The sequence below is a fragment of the Trachinotus anak genome, unplaced genomic scaffold, assembly GCF_046630095.1.
Source record: "Trachinotus anak isolate AG129_WGS33_773 ecotype Australia unplaced genomic scaffold, CSIRO_AGI_Tana_v1 ptg000012l, whole genome shotgun sequence".
In the NCBI taxonomy this organism is placed as follows: domain Eukaryota; kingdom Metazoa; phylum Chordata; class Actinopteri; order Carangiformes; family Carangidae; genus Trachinotus; species Trachinotus anak.
In genome coordinates, this window is record NW_027273863.1 from 17623735 (window position 1) to 17636763 (window position 13029).

At 38.2% G+C, this 13029-nt stretch overlaps 1 protein-coding gene across 1 annotated transcript in view; it reads left to right on the forward strand.

The window, feature by feature from the left end:
* b4galt2 (UDP-Gal:betaGlcNAc beta 1,4- galactosyltransferase, polypeptide 2) overlaps positions 1 to 13029 on the forward strand; it is a 161149-nt gene that overhangs the window by 120998 nt on the left and 27122 nt on the right. The window contains exons 5-6 of the mRNA XM_071491984.1: positions 4166 to 4353; positions 9399 to 9521. Coding sequence (XP_071348085.1) covers positions 4166 to 4353; positions 9399 to 9521 — 311 coding nt within the window. The remainder of the gene's footprint in view (positions 1 to 4165; positions 4354 to 9398; positions 9522 to 13029) is intronic.

Consider the following 13029-nt stretch of genomic DNA (forward strand, 5'->3'; position numbering starts at 1 on the left):
TGCTTTGCACTGCTCCAACATGACTGGCTGATTGGCTAATTGCATGAACAAGCAGGTGTGCTGGTGCTCCTCATGAAGTGCTCAGTGATTGTAGATTGAAATGTTTTAAATATTCTTCTGCCCTCCTGTTTGTAAATAGGGTGGGGAAAACATAGACGTGAAGTGTTTCTGAATGACTGAGTGTGTTTTGGAAAATAGTTTTTACTGATATTATTAGTAGTTGAAATGCTTCAGTTTTTTGAACGCACCTTCACTTCTATTGTCAGCATCATGGCTGGTAGATCTTAGTTGGACTTAATTAGTATGTGGAGCAAGGCAGAATTTTGACAGTGTGGACTCCAAACATAACAAATAGATACTGTAACATTTCATTTTTCACACTAAACCTTTAAAACTTATTTAGCAGCATATGAAGACACATTTTAATTCAGTGACAGTCCAGTAAATTGGAAAAGGAAGAGAGTTGCTACAAACCATATTAAATGTCAGCACATGTAATCATTGTTATAAAATCTCTTGTTTTTGAAGATTACTGACTGACATCAGTAATATTTTGCTTTCCCAACCTCACATGATGTTGTTCCAACCTACTGAACCTGTTGTTGTTTAACAGGCAGAAGAACACTTTAGCTGATATTTGGAAACCCAGTGGATTTGTGACAATAGATTTTTTGTTACCTGCACAGGGGATTATGCTCTCAAATCTCAGGTATTAGTGGGTTTACCAGGGGGATTACATATTGTACTTGATTCATGGTCGGGGCGAACAGATAATGCAACAGTATGGAAGCAAGTGTAATTCAAAAATAAATAAATAAATAAAATAAAAGGAACTATATCCTGAATAGAAGTAAGGACAAGCAGCAGAGTCATTAATCATCTTGGAGATTCTCTGTACTGTCAAGAGTGGGTGGTTTTCCCTAATGGCCCAGGACTACGTGACTGCGGCAAATTTGTAACACTGGTTCATTGTTCAGCTACATACTGTAGATACCAAGGTATTCATACAACTGGGAGAAATGGAGCTTCACACTTGGATCCAGTCTCATTAACATAAACATGTATCTCGTCATGTGGGGCCCAACACATCTCAAACACTTTGCATAAGAAATTAACAGTGCCACTCTAGTCAGATTTGAAACTATTATAGTCATGATAATACAGAAAGCTCACTATCCAGAGTAAATACAGTAGTTTTCTTTGCAGCTAACCCAGTGTTACTCTAACTGTACATCAGGAACAGAAACTTGCACATATTAACAATGAACGTTTTTCTTTTAGTGTCATATACACACACCAAGCTCACAATTGAATGTTGCACCGTGTGGATATCATTTCATCACATATCCTGAACTTTTCTGTTGATCAACTAATTGTTTCAGCTCTAATGTTACCTGGGTCTGTTGGCTCTTGTGTTAACTAAATTTTCACACAGCGTTTTCACACAGTGGGCAGAGGAAATCAGTGACCCAACAAGGGCTGCAGTTGTTGCAGTGGATGACGCAACGATGCATATGAAGTTTGTGCTTGCACTTGCTAAGGGACTTGAGAGCGTTTGTACTAAAATAAATTGACTAGTTGTACCATAAGTGAATAAAAGCATTCCCTTAGGGATCAGTCCTTAAATCAGTCTGTTAATACATGTACGAGGTAGTGACAGTACAAAGGGTTTGAATTTTTATCTCCGCCCTGGACAGCATATCACTGTCTCTCTATTCTGGGCTTCTTCATAGTACTTGTCATGAAAAGTTGAAAAAATCCAGATGTTCAAGGAGGATAAACTGTCAAGGTGCTATACAAAAGTGTCTGCCAGAGAGTGTTAGGTTTCACTGTAGCTTCACTTCTTGCTCGCTGACCTCCCCACAGCTTGACAAGGACTTGGATTTTTAAGCCAAGCTGTTGCACAAGGGTTCTGCAAAAAGAGATATACAGTACCTTGTACATTATTGAATTTATAACTGTCATATATATAAACCTAGACTATCTTACACTGCTGTGCTGCTTGGCAAGAATGCATTCATCTTAGCCAAGGCGTTGAACCTGGGCCATGCAGAGACTTAAAAACAGATGCAATTCACTGCTGCAGTCAGCTCTCTTGAGGTCAATACACACATAAGTTCATACTGCTTGCAGCAATAAATACAGACCAGCGCTTCAGACAATAAATACTGATTTTCTGTGACGTTTTAAACAGCATTACTTAAGTTGGTGACTACATGTTTGGCTGAAAGGAAAATTCCCATATTTTTTCAACCTGGAGGCGATTGCAACAGCTGTTTATAAATTAAAATTTAGCCTAGATGTAATGTAAGTGTTCACTAACTGGGGAATTAGACATGATTACATTAAAACTTGTTGTGCCACCCAAACTTTTTCTAACATAGACTTCCTGTTACACTGTCAGGTGTATCTCTTGCGTAGTAACTGAACCAACTGACAAGGCTAACGTTAGCTTAGCACGGCCCATTTAGAAGTAGAGTAAAAGAGGCAATATGAAACATGATCGCTGTATCTGACCTGACACTTGATTAAAATGCTTTTTAATAATTGGGGAGTTTGTAAATACCATTTCACTAAGCAACAAAAAATCAGAACCTATTATGCCAGTAACATTAGACTGTATCTTCAAATAGTTAATGTCAGTTAGTTTAGCATAATCCCACTAATTTGAGACTCTACAAATATTACTGACTCTTAAAGACATACTTTTATCATGCAGATAGAAATGAAGATCTAATTTAACGTAATACAAATTTGCAATTGGCAGTAAAGTTTAATGTATCATTTGGCCTACAACCTTTATTTTTGGAAGATACATGATACTATAGTGACTTCTTTTTTTTTTTTTTTTTTTTTTCCATCAGGCAGCCTTGCACCCAGATTGAGTACACTCTGAGTATCGGTCCTGCTAATTTATGCTCCCTGCCTCCAGTGAGGTCCGTTGTAGGTTTAATCCTTTGTCTCTGAGTCCAAACAAAACTCAACAAAGAAATTAGCTATTTTCACTAACTGCACAATCTATTTTCAGGGCTAACCAAGTTAGCTGTATGGTAAGCTAGCCAGCAATTTTTTAAAATCAATATCAATATAATTTATCAATTACTTCATATGTAGCATGACTATCACCTCAACAGAAATAAAAGTGAAATGGCTGAAAAATACCTTTGGCTGTGTTAAAGGAGAATTCTGGCATTTTTCAGCATGGGCCCTTTTATGATTGTGGCTTTGTTCAGACTAAGGGTCATGCTAATTGTGTACTTGCCCCCTTTTGTTATAGAGATTTGGGAAATAAACTCTAGTGGGGCAATCAGCACCTACTAAAGCTTTCTAAATAAATTTGAATTAAATAAATGATTTTCAGTGCTTATATCTGTGTCCAAACTCACGTAAACACAGAAACTAGCCACCAAGGCTAACTATTATTACTAGTTGCATAGGGATCTACTTATTGGGAAGCTGTGAACTTTTTACATCTCTTCTCAGATATAATGTGGTCCTTCTTCAACAGAGGTGTACAGATTTAAATGCTGCAATTTCTCTTTTAGGTGTTAGAGGTGATAAAGTCTCAGAAGCAGGTGTTGTCTTGGGACTAATAAACACATTGGTTCACACTGAATTAATATGGAAAAAACAGGTTTCATTAAAATGTGACATCATTTGTCTTGCTGTGACTCATTTTCTCTTTTTTTATGGTAAAAAAAAAAGTGCCTGTGGCAAACATGTGAAAGTCCTGATTTGTATTTGTGGTTGACTTCTACAACACTCGAACCCAATTTGATTGTATTTTTTCAGTATCTAAGTATAAAGAAAATAGCATGTTTTAATTATAATACAGCAGTTTTCATTGTCTGTTTCTCACTTAGTACTCCTTCACTTCCCTATTTCACTCTTGTTATACATTTAACCTTATAAAGTGTCAGCCTATTTAAGTTTGAGGGCAGATGTTTACAGTGTAAAACAGAGTCACAGGATTTGTTATCTACTTATATTACTAACATCAGACATCCTGATTTGTCTTTCAGTTGAGGATACACTCCAAGCTGTTAAACACTTTTCAAACACAGCTTCTCAAGAAGATGACATTGATGAAGCTATTATATCTGTCCTCCTCACCTGTATGTAACCAATGAAATAATGACCTCTCTGGTGTTTTTTTTTCTTGCAGTTGGGTGAGGACACTTTCAACCGTGCCAAACTGTTGAATGTTGGCTACACGGAGGCTCTCAAGGACGCAGAGTACGACTGCTTCATCTTCAGCGACGTGGACCTGATCCCAATGGACGACCGCAACCTCTACCACTGTTACGACCAGCCAAGGCACTTCGCCATTGCCATGGACAAGTTTGGCTTCAGGTGAGGTGATGATGTTCGGCTCAGCATGTGATTTCAGAGCAGACGAGGAAACATGGCACCCAACTTCTTGGAACAAATGTTCAGCCTCTTGTGAAGCAGTTTGGGTCTAACTTCAGCACAAGTTGGTTTGAACTGATGTTGATATATTTGCGATGCAGCTGAATGAATAAAGCCACATGCTGCTGACGCTTCATGTGATAGTTATACCGTGAAAGCTTAAAGGTTAATTTTGCAGGTTGGCTCTGTACCAGCCTGCCTGTTAAGATGTCACTGTACATCACCTTCACAGTTTGCTACACTTTGTTTGTAAAATGGAAATATGTAGAATTTTAATATGCAACTGGCTGCCTAACAGAAAAATTTAAGAAATGGCCCACAGTCTGTGTTTTGACAGACAATTGACAGAGCAGTATCTAATTTGACTAAATCTCATTATACTTTGAAATCCTTGTCTCTAGCCTAAATTAGCGTGAAAATGCACCACAGTTCTCTGCTGCCAATTTTGATTTGGTCATACTTCTCTAGTCCTAACAAGAGCATGATACGAAGCACAACTAACAAGCCGAGACTACAGCAAGTGAAAATATCCTTGTTAACGCTGAAGACTGTTCGTGAACACTGGACCTGCTAGATTAACCTCTATGAAGCAGGTTGCTGAGGGGTCTGTTGACACTGTTTCTGTAGCATGAAGGAGCTACATAACAAAACATTTGTGTGTCTAAGGTCACTGACTTAGTTGGCTATGTGCAATTGTTATCGATAAATGCACCAATGAGAAACAACAAAACAAGCAAAATCACATAGCACACAGAGTGAAAATAATTGATAATCATTTGACTAATTAATTAGTCAAATAATTAATTAATTTGTCGATCTACAGAAAAATAATTTGCAACAATTTTAATAATCAGTGTTTTTTAGGTTATAATATCAAATATTATTGAATTTCAGCCTCTCAGTTATGAGGATTTGCAGCCATTCTCTACCTGTGTGATAACAAGCTGAATATATTGAGGTCTGGTGTGTTGGTCAGACAAAACAAGTCATTTCATGACATTATCTTGAAATGTAGGAATTAATTATGTTTGGCATTTTTTTCCATCAAACAGTTAAAATTAACAATGAAAAATAATAAGCATATCATTCAAAAACAAAAGATAAATAATTGTTGCATGTCTCGTAAATATAGACTACAAAATATACAGCAAGAGTAAAACATACACTAATGACTGTCTGTTGTCACTGGAAAAAGAGATTGCTACTATTTTTTTTTTTGTCTGTTTGAAACTGAAACTAAAACACCCTCAATGCTGGACAACAGTAGATAAAACTTGCATGAGATAAAACTTCCAAAGAAAAAAAGTTTTTATAAGCACTGTAGACATGGATTACAAAGCTAAGGAATAGCAGACATCTTCAGTAAAATCTCCACTATGTTGTCAGAGGAGCTCCATAGTTTACTGCATATTTGCAGTCAGCACTGAATGGCTGGCTCCTGTTTTAGTTGTGTCTTTTTCATAATGACACCACACCTGCCCTTAATTATCTAAAAGCACAGGAAGCATTGATTAATGGCCTAAACATGGCCAGCGAATGTGACCTACCCATCCAAGAGCTGTCAGTCCACAAGAGTTATCCTACTGAAAACCCTCAGGGGCCACAGCAGCTCCCTGATATAATGCTCAATAAGCTAATGCTATCTGGCAACAAATACAATAACAGGTGGTAAGCAAGGTTGTAGTTTGTACTTGCAGTGAATCAGTAAAGACTTAAAATAGTTTCATTAGACTTTTTCTTGTTCCCAGAAAATGTAGAAAATTGGATAAAAGTAAAAGCTTGATGGTTGGAGTGAGTGGAAGGTCACAGAATTGATTGTAGTTAATTGCTGATGTAAAAACCAGATCATTGTCGAGGATTGGCTCTCAAGGTTAATGTTGCCTGAGTCAGCCTACCAATTTTTTTTGTTTTGTCTTTCCAGTTTTATCTTTTAGGAAGCTGCCAAATTAAAGGAAAAAGTCAGCGACCATGGAGGAAGGAAATATAAAACATTTTTTAAAAAGACCTAAGCTGTTTCCTCTGAGTAAACGTTGGCTGTGTCGTTTCAGGGAGACAACCCTATCTGCTTCCAAATGTAAAAGCACTGGAAGTCTTTTGATAAATGGCAGTGAAAGTCAGGTCACATTAAGTGTGACTCCATTACCTTAGCACCTCACAAGAAAGCGTCACCTTGAAGTCCATTTCACAACACAGCTCTTTCAAACATGGTCCACAAAATATAGTCCCTCATAGGACCTCATGCAAAGTGATAAATTATATTCCCAATGTACTGAACATAATTTTGTGGGTGTTTAAGTGCTTGTTTCCTGGGTGGGCATAATATTAGTATGCTACAGACCATTTAGACTTTGACAGAGATCAAATCCTTGCAACCACCACACTATTTAGTGATTCACATGGGTCAACATTGTATTGTCACTGACACTGAGCTCACCCAATATTAAAACAAGCCTAGACCGAAAACTACAAACGATGGTGCAAGCAACATTAAAAAAACACAAGGAAGGGTCATTGTTTTACAAAATGAAACTTTTTATTTTTATTTTTTCTCCCTCCTAAATATATATGACGTTACCACCAAATTTCCGTCAGCCCTGTACTGTATCTGAGCAGTTCTAGAGAGTTAGCATTTGATGGATAAATATCACACTTTTCCGAGGAAATAATCAGACTAATATGGAGTTTATGGAGCCCCAACCAAAGATATTATATAAGAGTTTTGTTTATCCTCTTTCTAGCGAGACTTAATAAAAAATTTAAACCCAAGAAAGTTCTCAAGAAAAACATGCAAACAGTATATCAAACTCTCTCCCTCTCTGTCTCTCTCTTCTTCCTCTTCTCCCCTAGCATGTGTCCTTTTTAAGCACAAGCACGCACACACACACACACACACACACACACACACACACACACACACACACACAAACATACTCTTCACCATATTGTTGCAGGGAGAACTTGTGCAGAAACATACGGTCTCATTAATTTCTGCTTGTCATCTTTCAACAGGGAGCTGTCATATGTTTGACAATACATACTGTACAGAACACACACACACACGCACACACACGCACACACATGCATCGCCCTGTGGTTAGTCTCCAGGCGGCTGTCATGACACTCCCAGTTGACGTCTGTCCCACTCCACCAGTCTCACGACTTCTGAAGAAAAGATGAAAAATACTTGTCTGCCTTACGTTGTCCAGTATCACACATGCACACATATGCAGTACACCAGCCATATGTATTCTATTCTTCTGTCTTGTATCTGTCTTCCCTCATATTAATTTCAGTTTTTGCTATTTTTCTTACTATTCCTCCTCCTTCTTGTATTTCTTCTCTTTATTTCCTCCGTTCTCATCTTCTCTTGTCCTCATAACAAGTGCAATTATACAAATATTTTTAGATATTTATGTGAACAGGAAGCTTATAAAAAGGAAATTTTATTAGATCAGTGAACTTCAAGTTGAACATACAGTATATGTGTAAAATACTGATAAAACTGTAGATCGTGCAACATGCATTTCTCTCCATGCTCGGAGAGAAGAACATGGATGGAGAGTGTTGGCTTGTTGTCTGTTTGCTGTATAAGCACAAGAGGTTTCTGCATAAATACTATGGCCCCTGTTTATACCCGGTCATTTTATGTGTCATTAGTGGATTATATATGGATATGGATTATCCACTTACTGTTAAAAAGGCAACCAAAAATTATCCTCTTAAGAACGCATCCAAGACAAGACACATTAGGAAAAGATCTGACTGCCTAACATTTCAAGAGGTTATTCAAATGTAAATTGTGATCCATCTCTTCAAGCTGCATATGAAAATCAAAAACTCCTCTTAATGCCTCACATCATGCGATGCTGCTGTCCAGGAACCATGACCAACCTCAGATTAACAAGCACTGAGAAGCTGCACTGCACTGTAGCCTGCATCTTCCACTAACGTTAAGAACTTGAAAAGGGATGTTGTTACTATGATTATTTCACAAACTGGGGTTTTAGAAATTGTGCCTGTTCTACTGTATGAACACAGACTTTCAGGGCACTGTTTGTCAGGCCAGTCCCAGTTTCCTTTGTTGTTGCACTGGATGTGTAATAGTTGAGTTTGCTGTGTTCCAGTTTATTGGATGAGTTGCTAGATGAAGTCAGACCTTGATTCATTCTCCATCTATCTGTTAGTGTATGTTGATTTTGCTCATCAGCACATCCCAGTATGCAAAACGCTCCAGACTATGGGAGCCTTTAAGCTCAGATTTGTCACATTAAAGTCAGTTTACTTTGTTACCACAAACAAACTGATGCCGAATTCATCTGTGACCACCACCTCCCCTAATGGGTCTCAGGCGGCTGTTTTGGTGGAGTAGAATTGCTTTGCTCAGATCTGCCTAAACGAATCATACCAAGTGGGAAAATGAAGCGCTGTCCAATTCAGCCAGACTAAACAACATGAGTTTTAAAAAGCCTTTAAATGAATGTTAAAGTTGCTCAGTCTGGCGTTTTGAAAATCAGTCAGTGTCAAATAATTAACAATAATATCCTCCAATAAATGTACACAGACGAGGCTGTGGTTAGAAGATGTTTCTCTTGTGTTTTAAAGTGATTTCTGATTTGGTTTTACACTTTACCCTCCGTTTGCTCAGGGAGGGAAATGGAAGGAAATGGACATCTCTCTGCACTTCTTGAAACCGAAAACACTAATATCCTTTAGTTCCAAAAAGCAACACAGCAAAATTTCTGTGGAATTTAATCCTGTGTGACAGAAGTGGAGCAGATAGCTGAGGCTGCAAATAAAACCTGTTGTTTGTTTATGCATTTCTATTTCTGTTGTAATAACATAGTCATTTGAAATGCAGCATCTAGATCCTTTGAAATGTAATTTTGTCTTGTCACCTGTCCTCAACTGCTTCCTCATAACTTCTCTCCCCTCTCACCTTCTCTCCCCTCCCCCATCCATCCCATCTCCTCCTCTCTCCTCTCCTGCAGGCTGCCCTATGCAGGCTACTTTGGAGGGGTTTCAGGCCTCAGTAAAAAACAGTTTCTGAAGATCAACGGCTTCCCCAACGAGTACTGGGGCTGGGGAGGGGAGGACGACGACATCTACAACAGGTAAGTGTGAAAATATATCGCGCTAGCTTTTTCTTTCTTTTTTTTTTTTTTTTTTATAAAGGCAATAAAGTTTGAACAACCAAAACTAAACTAAATTACTTGTCAAGAGTAGCATTTTGCAACGAGTACAGCACACAGAATATACCATCTGTCAGGGTTATGTTTGGTAGTCTGTTTGGAATAAAATCCTTGTCAGACCACCAGCTGCAACGCAGGCACACATCCACGCAGTCACGCACATGCACACTAATGTGCACGTTATTTCAGCCTCCACTGGCGACTGTAGCGGTAAAATGTGGCGAAATCAAGTCTCTGTGCTGAAAGTGACACTGAAGTTCTCCATGGAGTGGGTGATTTATTATCAGTGTTTGGAGAGGGAGACTGACTAGGAAATAAATTAACCGTTTGAAGCACTCGAGAAGCCGCTTTAAATGACTCGCTTAAGATCACTAATGATCATTACCGTGGAAGCGGAAGCTGAAATCAAACCTGGGAGAAGAATATCTGTTTGACAGAAACAAAGAAAGATGACTTAAGACTGCTTAAATGCATTGAACCACTTACAGGGCCAAGGGCCATTAGTTGAATTTATCATCTACTCTGGTGGTTGTTTGGACTGAAAACTGTTAAATTATCCGATGAACTTATGATCTGACTATTAGACAAATGATGACTGCAATAATGCCATCTGTATGGTTTTGTACTATAGGAATACCATAAATAAGGATTTAATTTGATAGCGTGGAAATACGGTAATAAAACTTTTCATGGCACCTGAATTACAACAGAAGTTTCCCTATATTCCCTGATAGCCACTCAGTTACAGTACACACATTGGCCTCCGCCAATTACATCAACAAACAGGAAATGTCAACTTCATATCCCTGCAGTAAACTGAAACAAACATTTAAGGAGGCGTAAAGATTTTCACAATTGAAGAAATTGTGAGTTGTCCACTCAAATCAGCATCAAATTTTTTTTTTATTTCAGTCACATAAACAGGCACATTTGCTTTCAGAGATCGAGGCTTGAGTACACAAATTATAAACACACTCGCAGCTACAGACACTCGCACAGCAGGACAAAATGCGACCTCCATCTTTATTGTATCTCTATTCTTCACTGTCTGTTTCTCTTTTTCTGTTCCTGTGTCCCACTGTCACTCTCACACTGTGAAGCTTATCTTCCTCCTCTCGGTGTAATAGCATTATGAGAGAACTGAAACTATATAATGTAAAAATGACATTTGGAAATTGCTGTTTTTGAGAATGGGCTGTATCTGTCAACACAGTATTCAAGAGATTACAGCTGTTTGTCAGCGTCTGGCAAGATGTGATAAAAGAGATCTATGTGTGGTTCGCTGAGCACTCGTGTTGTGTGCGCATGTGTGTGTGCTCACGCAATTATGTGCCTAAGGATGACAGATAAAGTTAAACCTCTAACTTTTTATTGGATGATAGCTGCACTAGGCCGTTAGATGCTGTAGATTTCCCTCAAGATATTTTCTGCTCTCCGACTGAGCAATTTCAGCTGCTATGAAATGTGAAATGACATGCAGGAACATCATTAAAATCACAGTCAAAAAAAAAAAAAAAAAAAAAAAAGTTCAGACAATGAATTTTACTACTCAAAGTTCAAATTTCAATGGTGAATCTCTCACATTTTCCAATCTAAGTAAGCCCTGCTAAAATATTTATGTGAAATGACTTGTTTTTTAAATATATTTCTTTGGGTAAAATGCTAACTGTAAACAAAATGACATCCTGTCGAGATACGAATCAAAGAGTAAGAGTTTCTCCTTTGTGTTTCCTTTATTTGCCGACTTAAATAATTAAAGTGAGACTGTGTAATGTAACTTCTGCTGAACAGTTGCCACACGTGGCAGTTACAGGATAATGGCTAATTGAATTACCTTCATTTATTAAGACTGTCGGGGGTCAGTGGCTTTTATGATATCAGTGGGGCATCCTGGTGCCGTGGAGGTTTAGACGCCATCCCTATAATCCCTACAGTAGTACAGTCCTACAGTCCCTGGAGTCCATCTGCAGACCTCTCTCTTTCCCTCATCTTCTCCCAGCTCTTCATTGTGAGGTTTTCAAATTGTGATATATTTTAAATGCAGCGTAACTTACACTTTTTGAGGATATCATTATCTCCGATGTCCATCACAAATCAATGTCTGTAATTTAAATCATAGAAAAAAAGACATTCCTTATAACTAAAGAACTTGCCAGAGAATCCTCACGTTTTTAAATTTTTCTCAGAAGAAAAGTCATCCAGTGATAGGTGTCCTGACAAAACTAGATATTCAGTAGATGTTTCAGGTCGAGGGAAAGTGAGTACGCCAAAAAAAAAGTTTCATTTTCCAACCAAAATCAGCAAAGATACTTGGGCTCAACAAAGGTGAACGGCTGACTGTGCTGGAGAGTTTGCAGCATACTGCAAATACAGATAGTGACAGTGGAGAAGTTGCTGCAGGAGTTGTTTGAGAAGTTTCTTTGGACAGTTTGATACTTTTTTTTCAAAATGTGAATCCAAGCAAACTACACTATAACTGTTCTCTGTCCAACAAAGCAAGCTAAAGGCCACAGACAGTGAGTGTTTGATTGTCAGAGTTTAAGTCTGCATTATGCTGACGTCACATCGTATTCATTTGATAACATTTGAAAGGGTTGAGTGGTAGCACTAACCATTAAAGTCTATGGCTCTATTTACTATTTAGCCACTTGCAGGGCATTGCTTCAGTTGAAACACAGGCTCTGAAATAAAGCTGGAGACCCAGAATTTATTTTAAGAAGTTGGTGGAGACAAATCTGAAGCTAAATGTCCTGGAAATATTGGACATGCATTCATCAGGTGGCCAGAAACATGACTCCCAATGGGATGTTCATGACGTTGTTTGTGAACAAACTCGCTGCGATTTTCTCAGTCGAGGTCAAAAATCGCTTAATGCAGCTTTAGGTGGTATCATAGCAGCTGGCTTGAGTTTCTGCTGGCAGTAGCATTGTCATAACAAGAAGAGAGAAGTTGGCATGAGCCACAGTGATCGGTTTAATGCAGAGGATTTAGACATGACTTAAAACTGCTACACGGAGCTCACACAGTATTGCTCAGGGATTCGTCTTGTTTCAGAAATATATTGACGACTATAATACATCAGAGCTAAAAGAAAGCACAATAGAGAGATGACTATAAATGTCACTCTGCACTTTCTTTATATGCATTTACACAGCTTGTACATTTGTTTACTCTAGTGGTCCGATCAAACGGCATACCTTGAGATACATTGACTTGTAGAGGGTTGTGCAGTGAAAATGTGCAGTGAGACTGTAAAACTTCCCAAAGTCAATCTTATAATGAATTAAAGAAACAAATAAATGAATAAAAACGCTGGCAGAGACAAGCAAATAAAGCTGAGCATGAAGGTTGTGTATTGCTTCACTTTTTCTAGGGCTGGCTTCTTTTAAAGCCTTTCATGTAGCAGTGAAGTGAAGGGAAATGCCCTTGA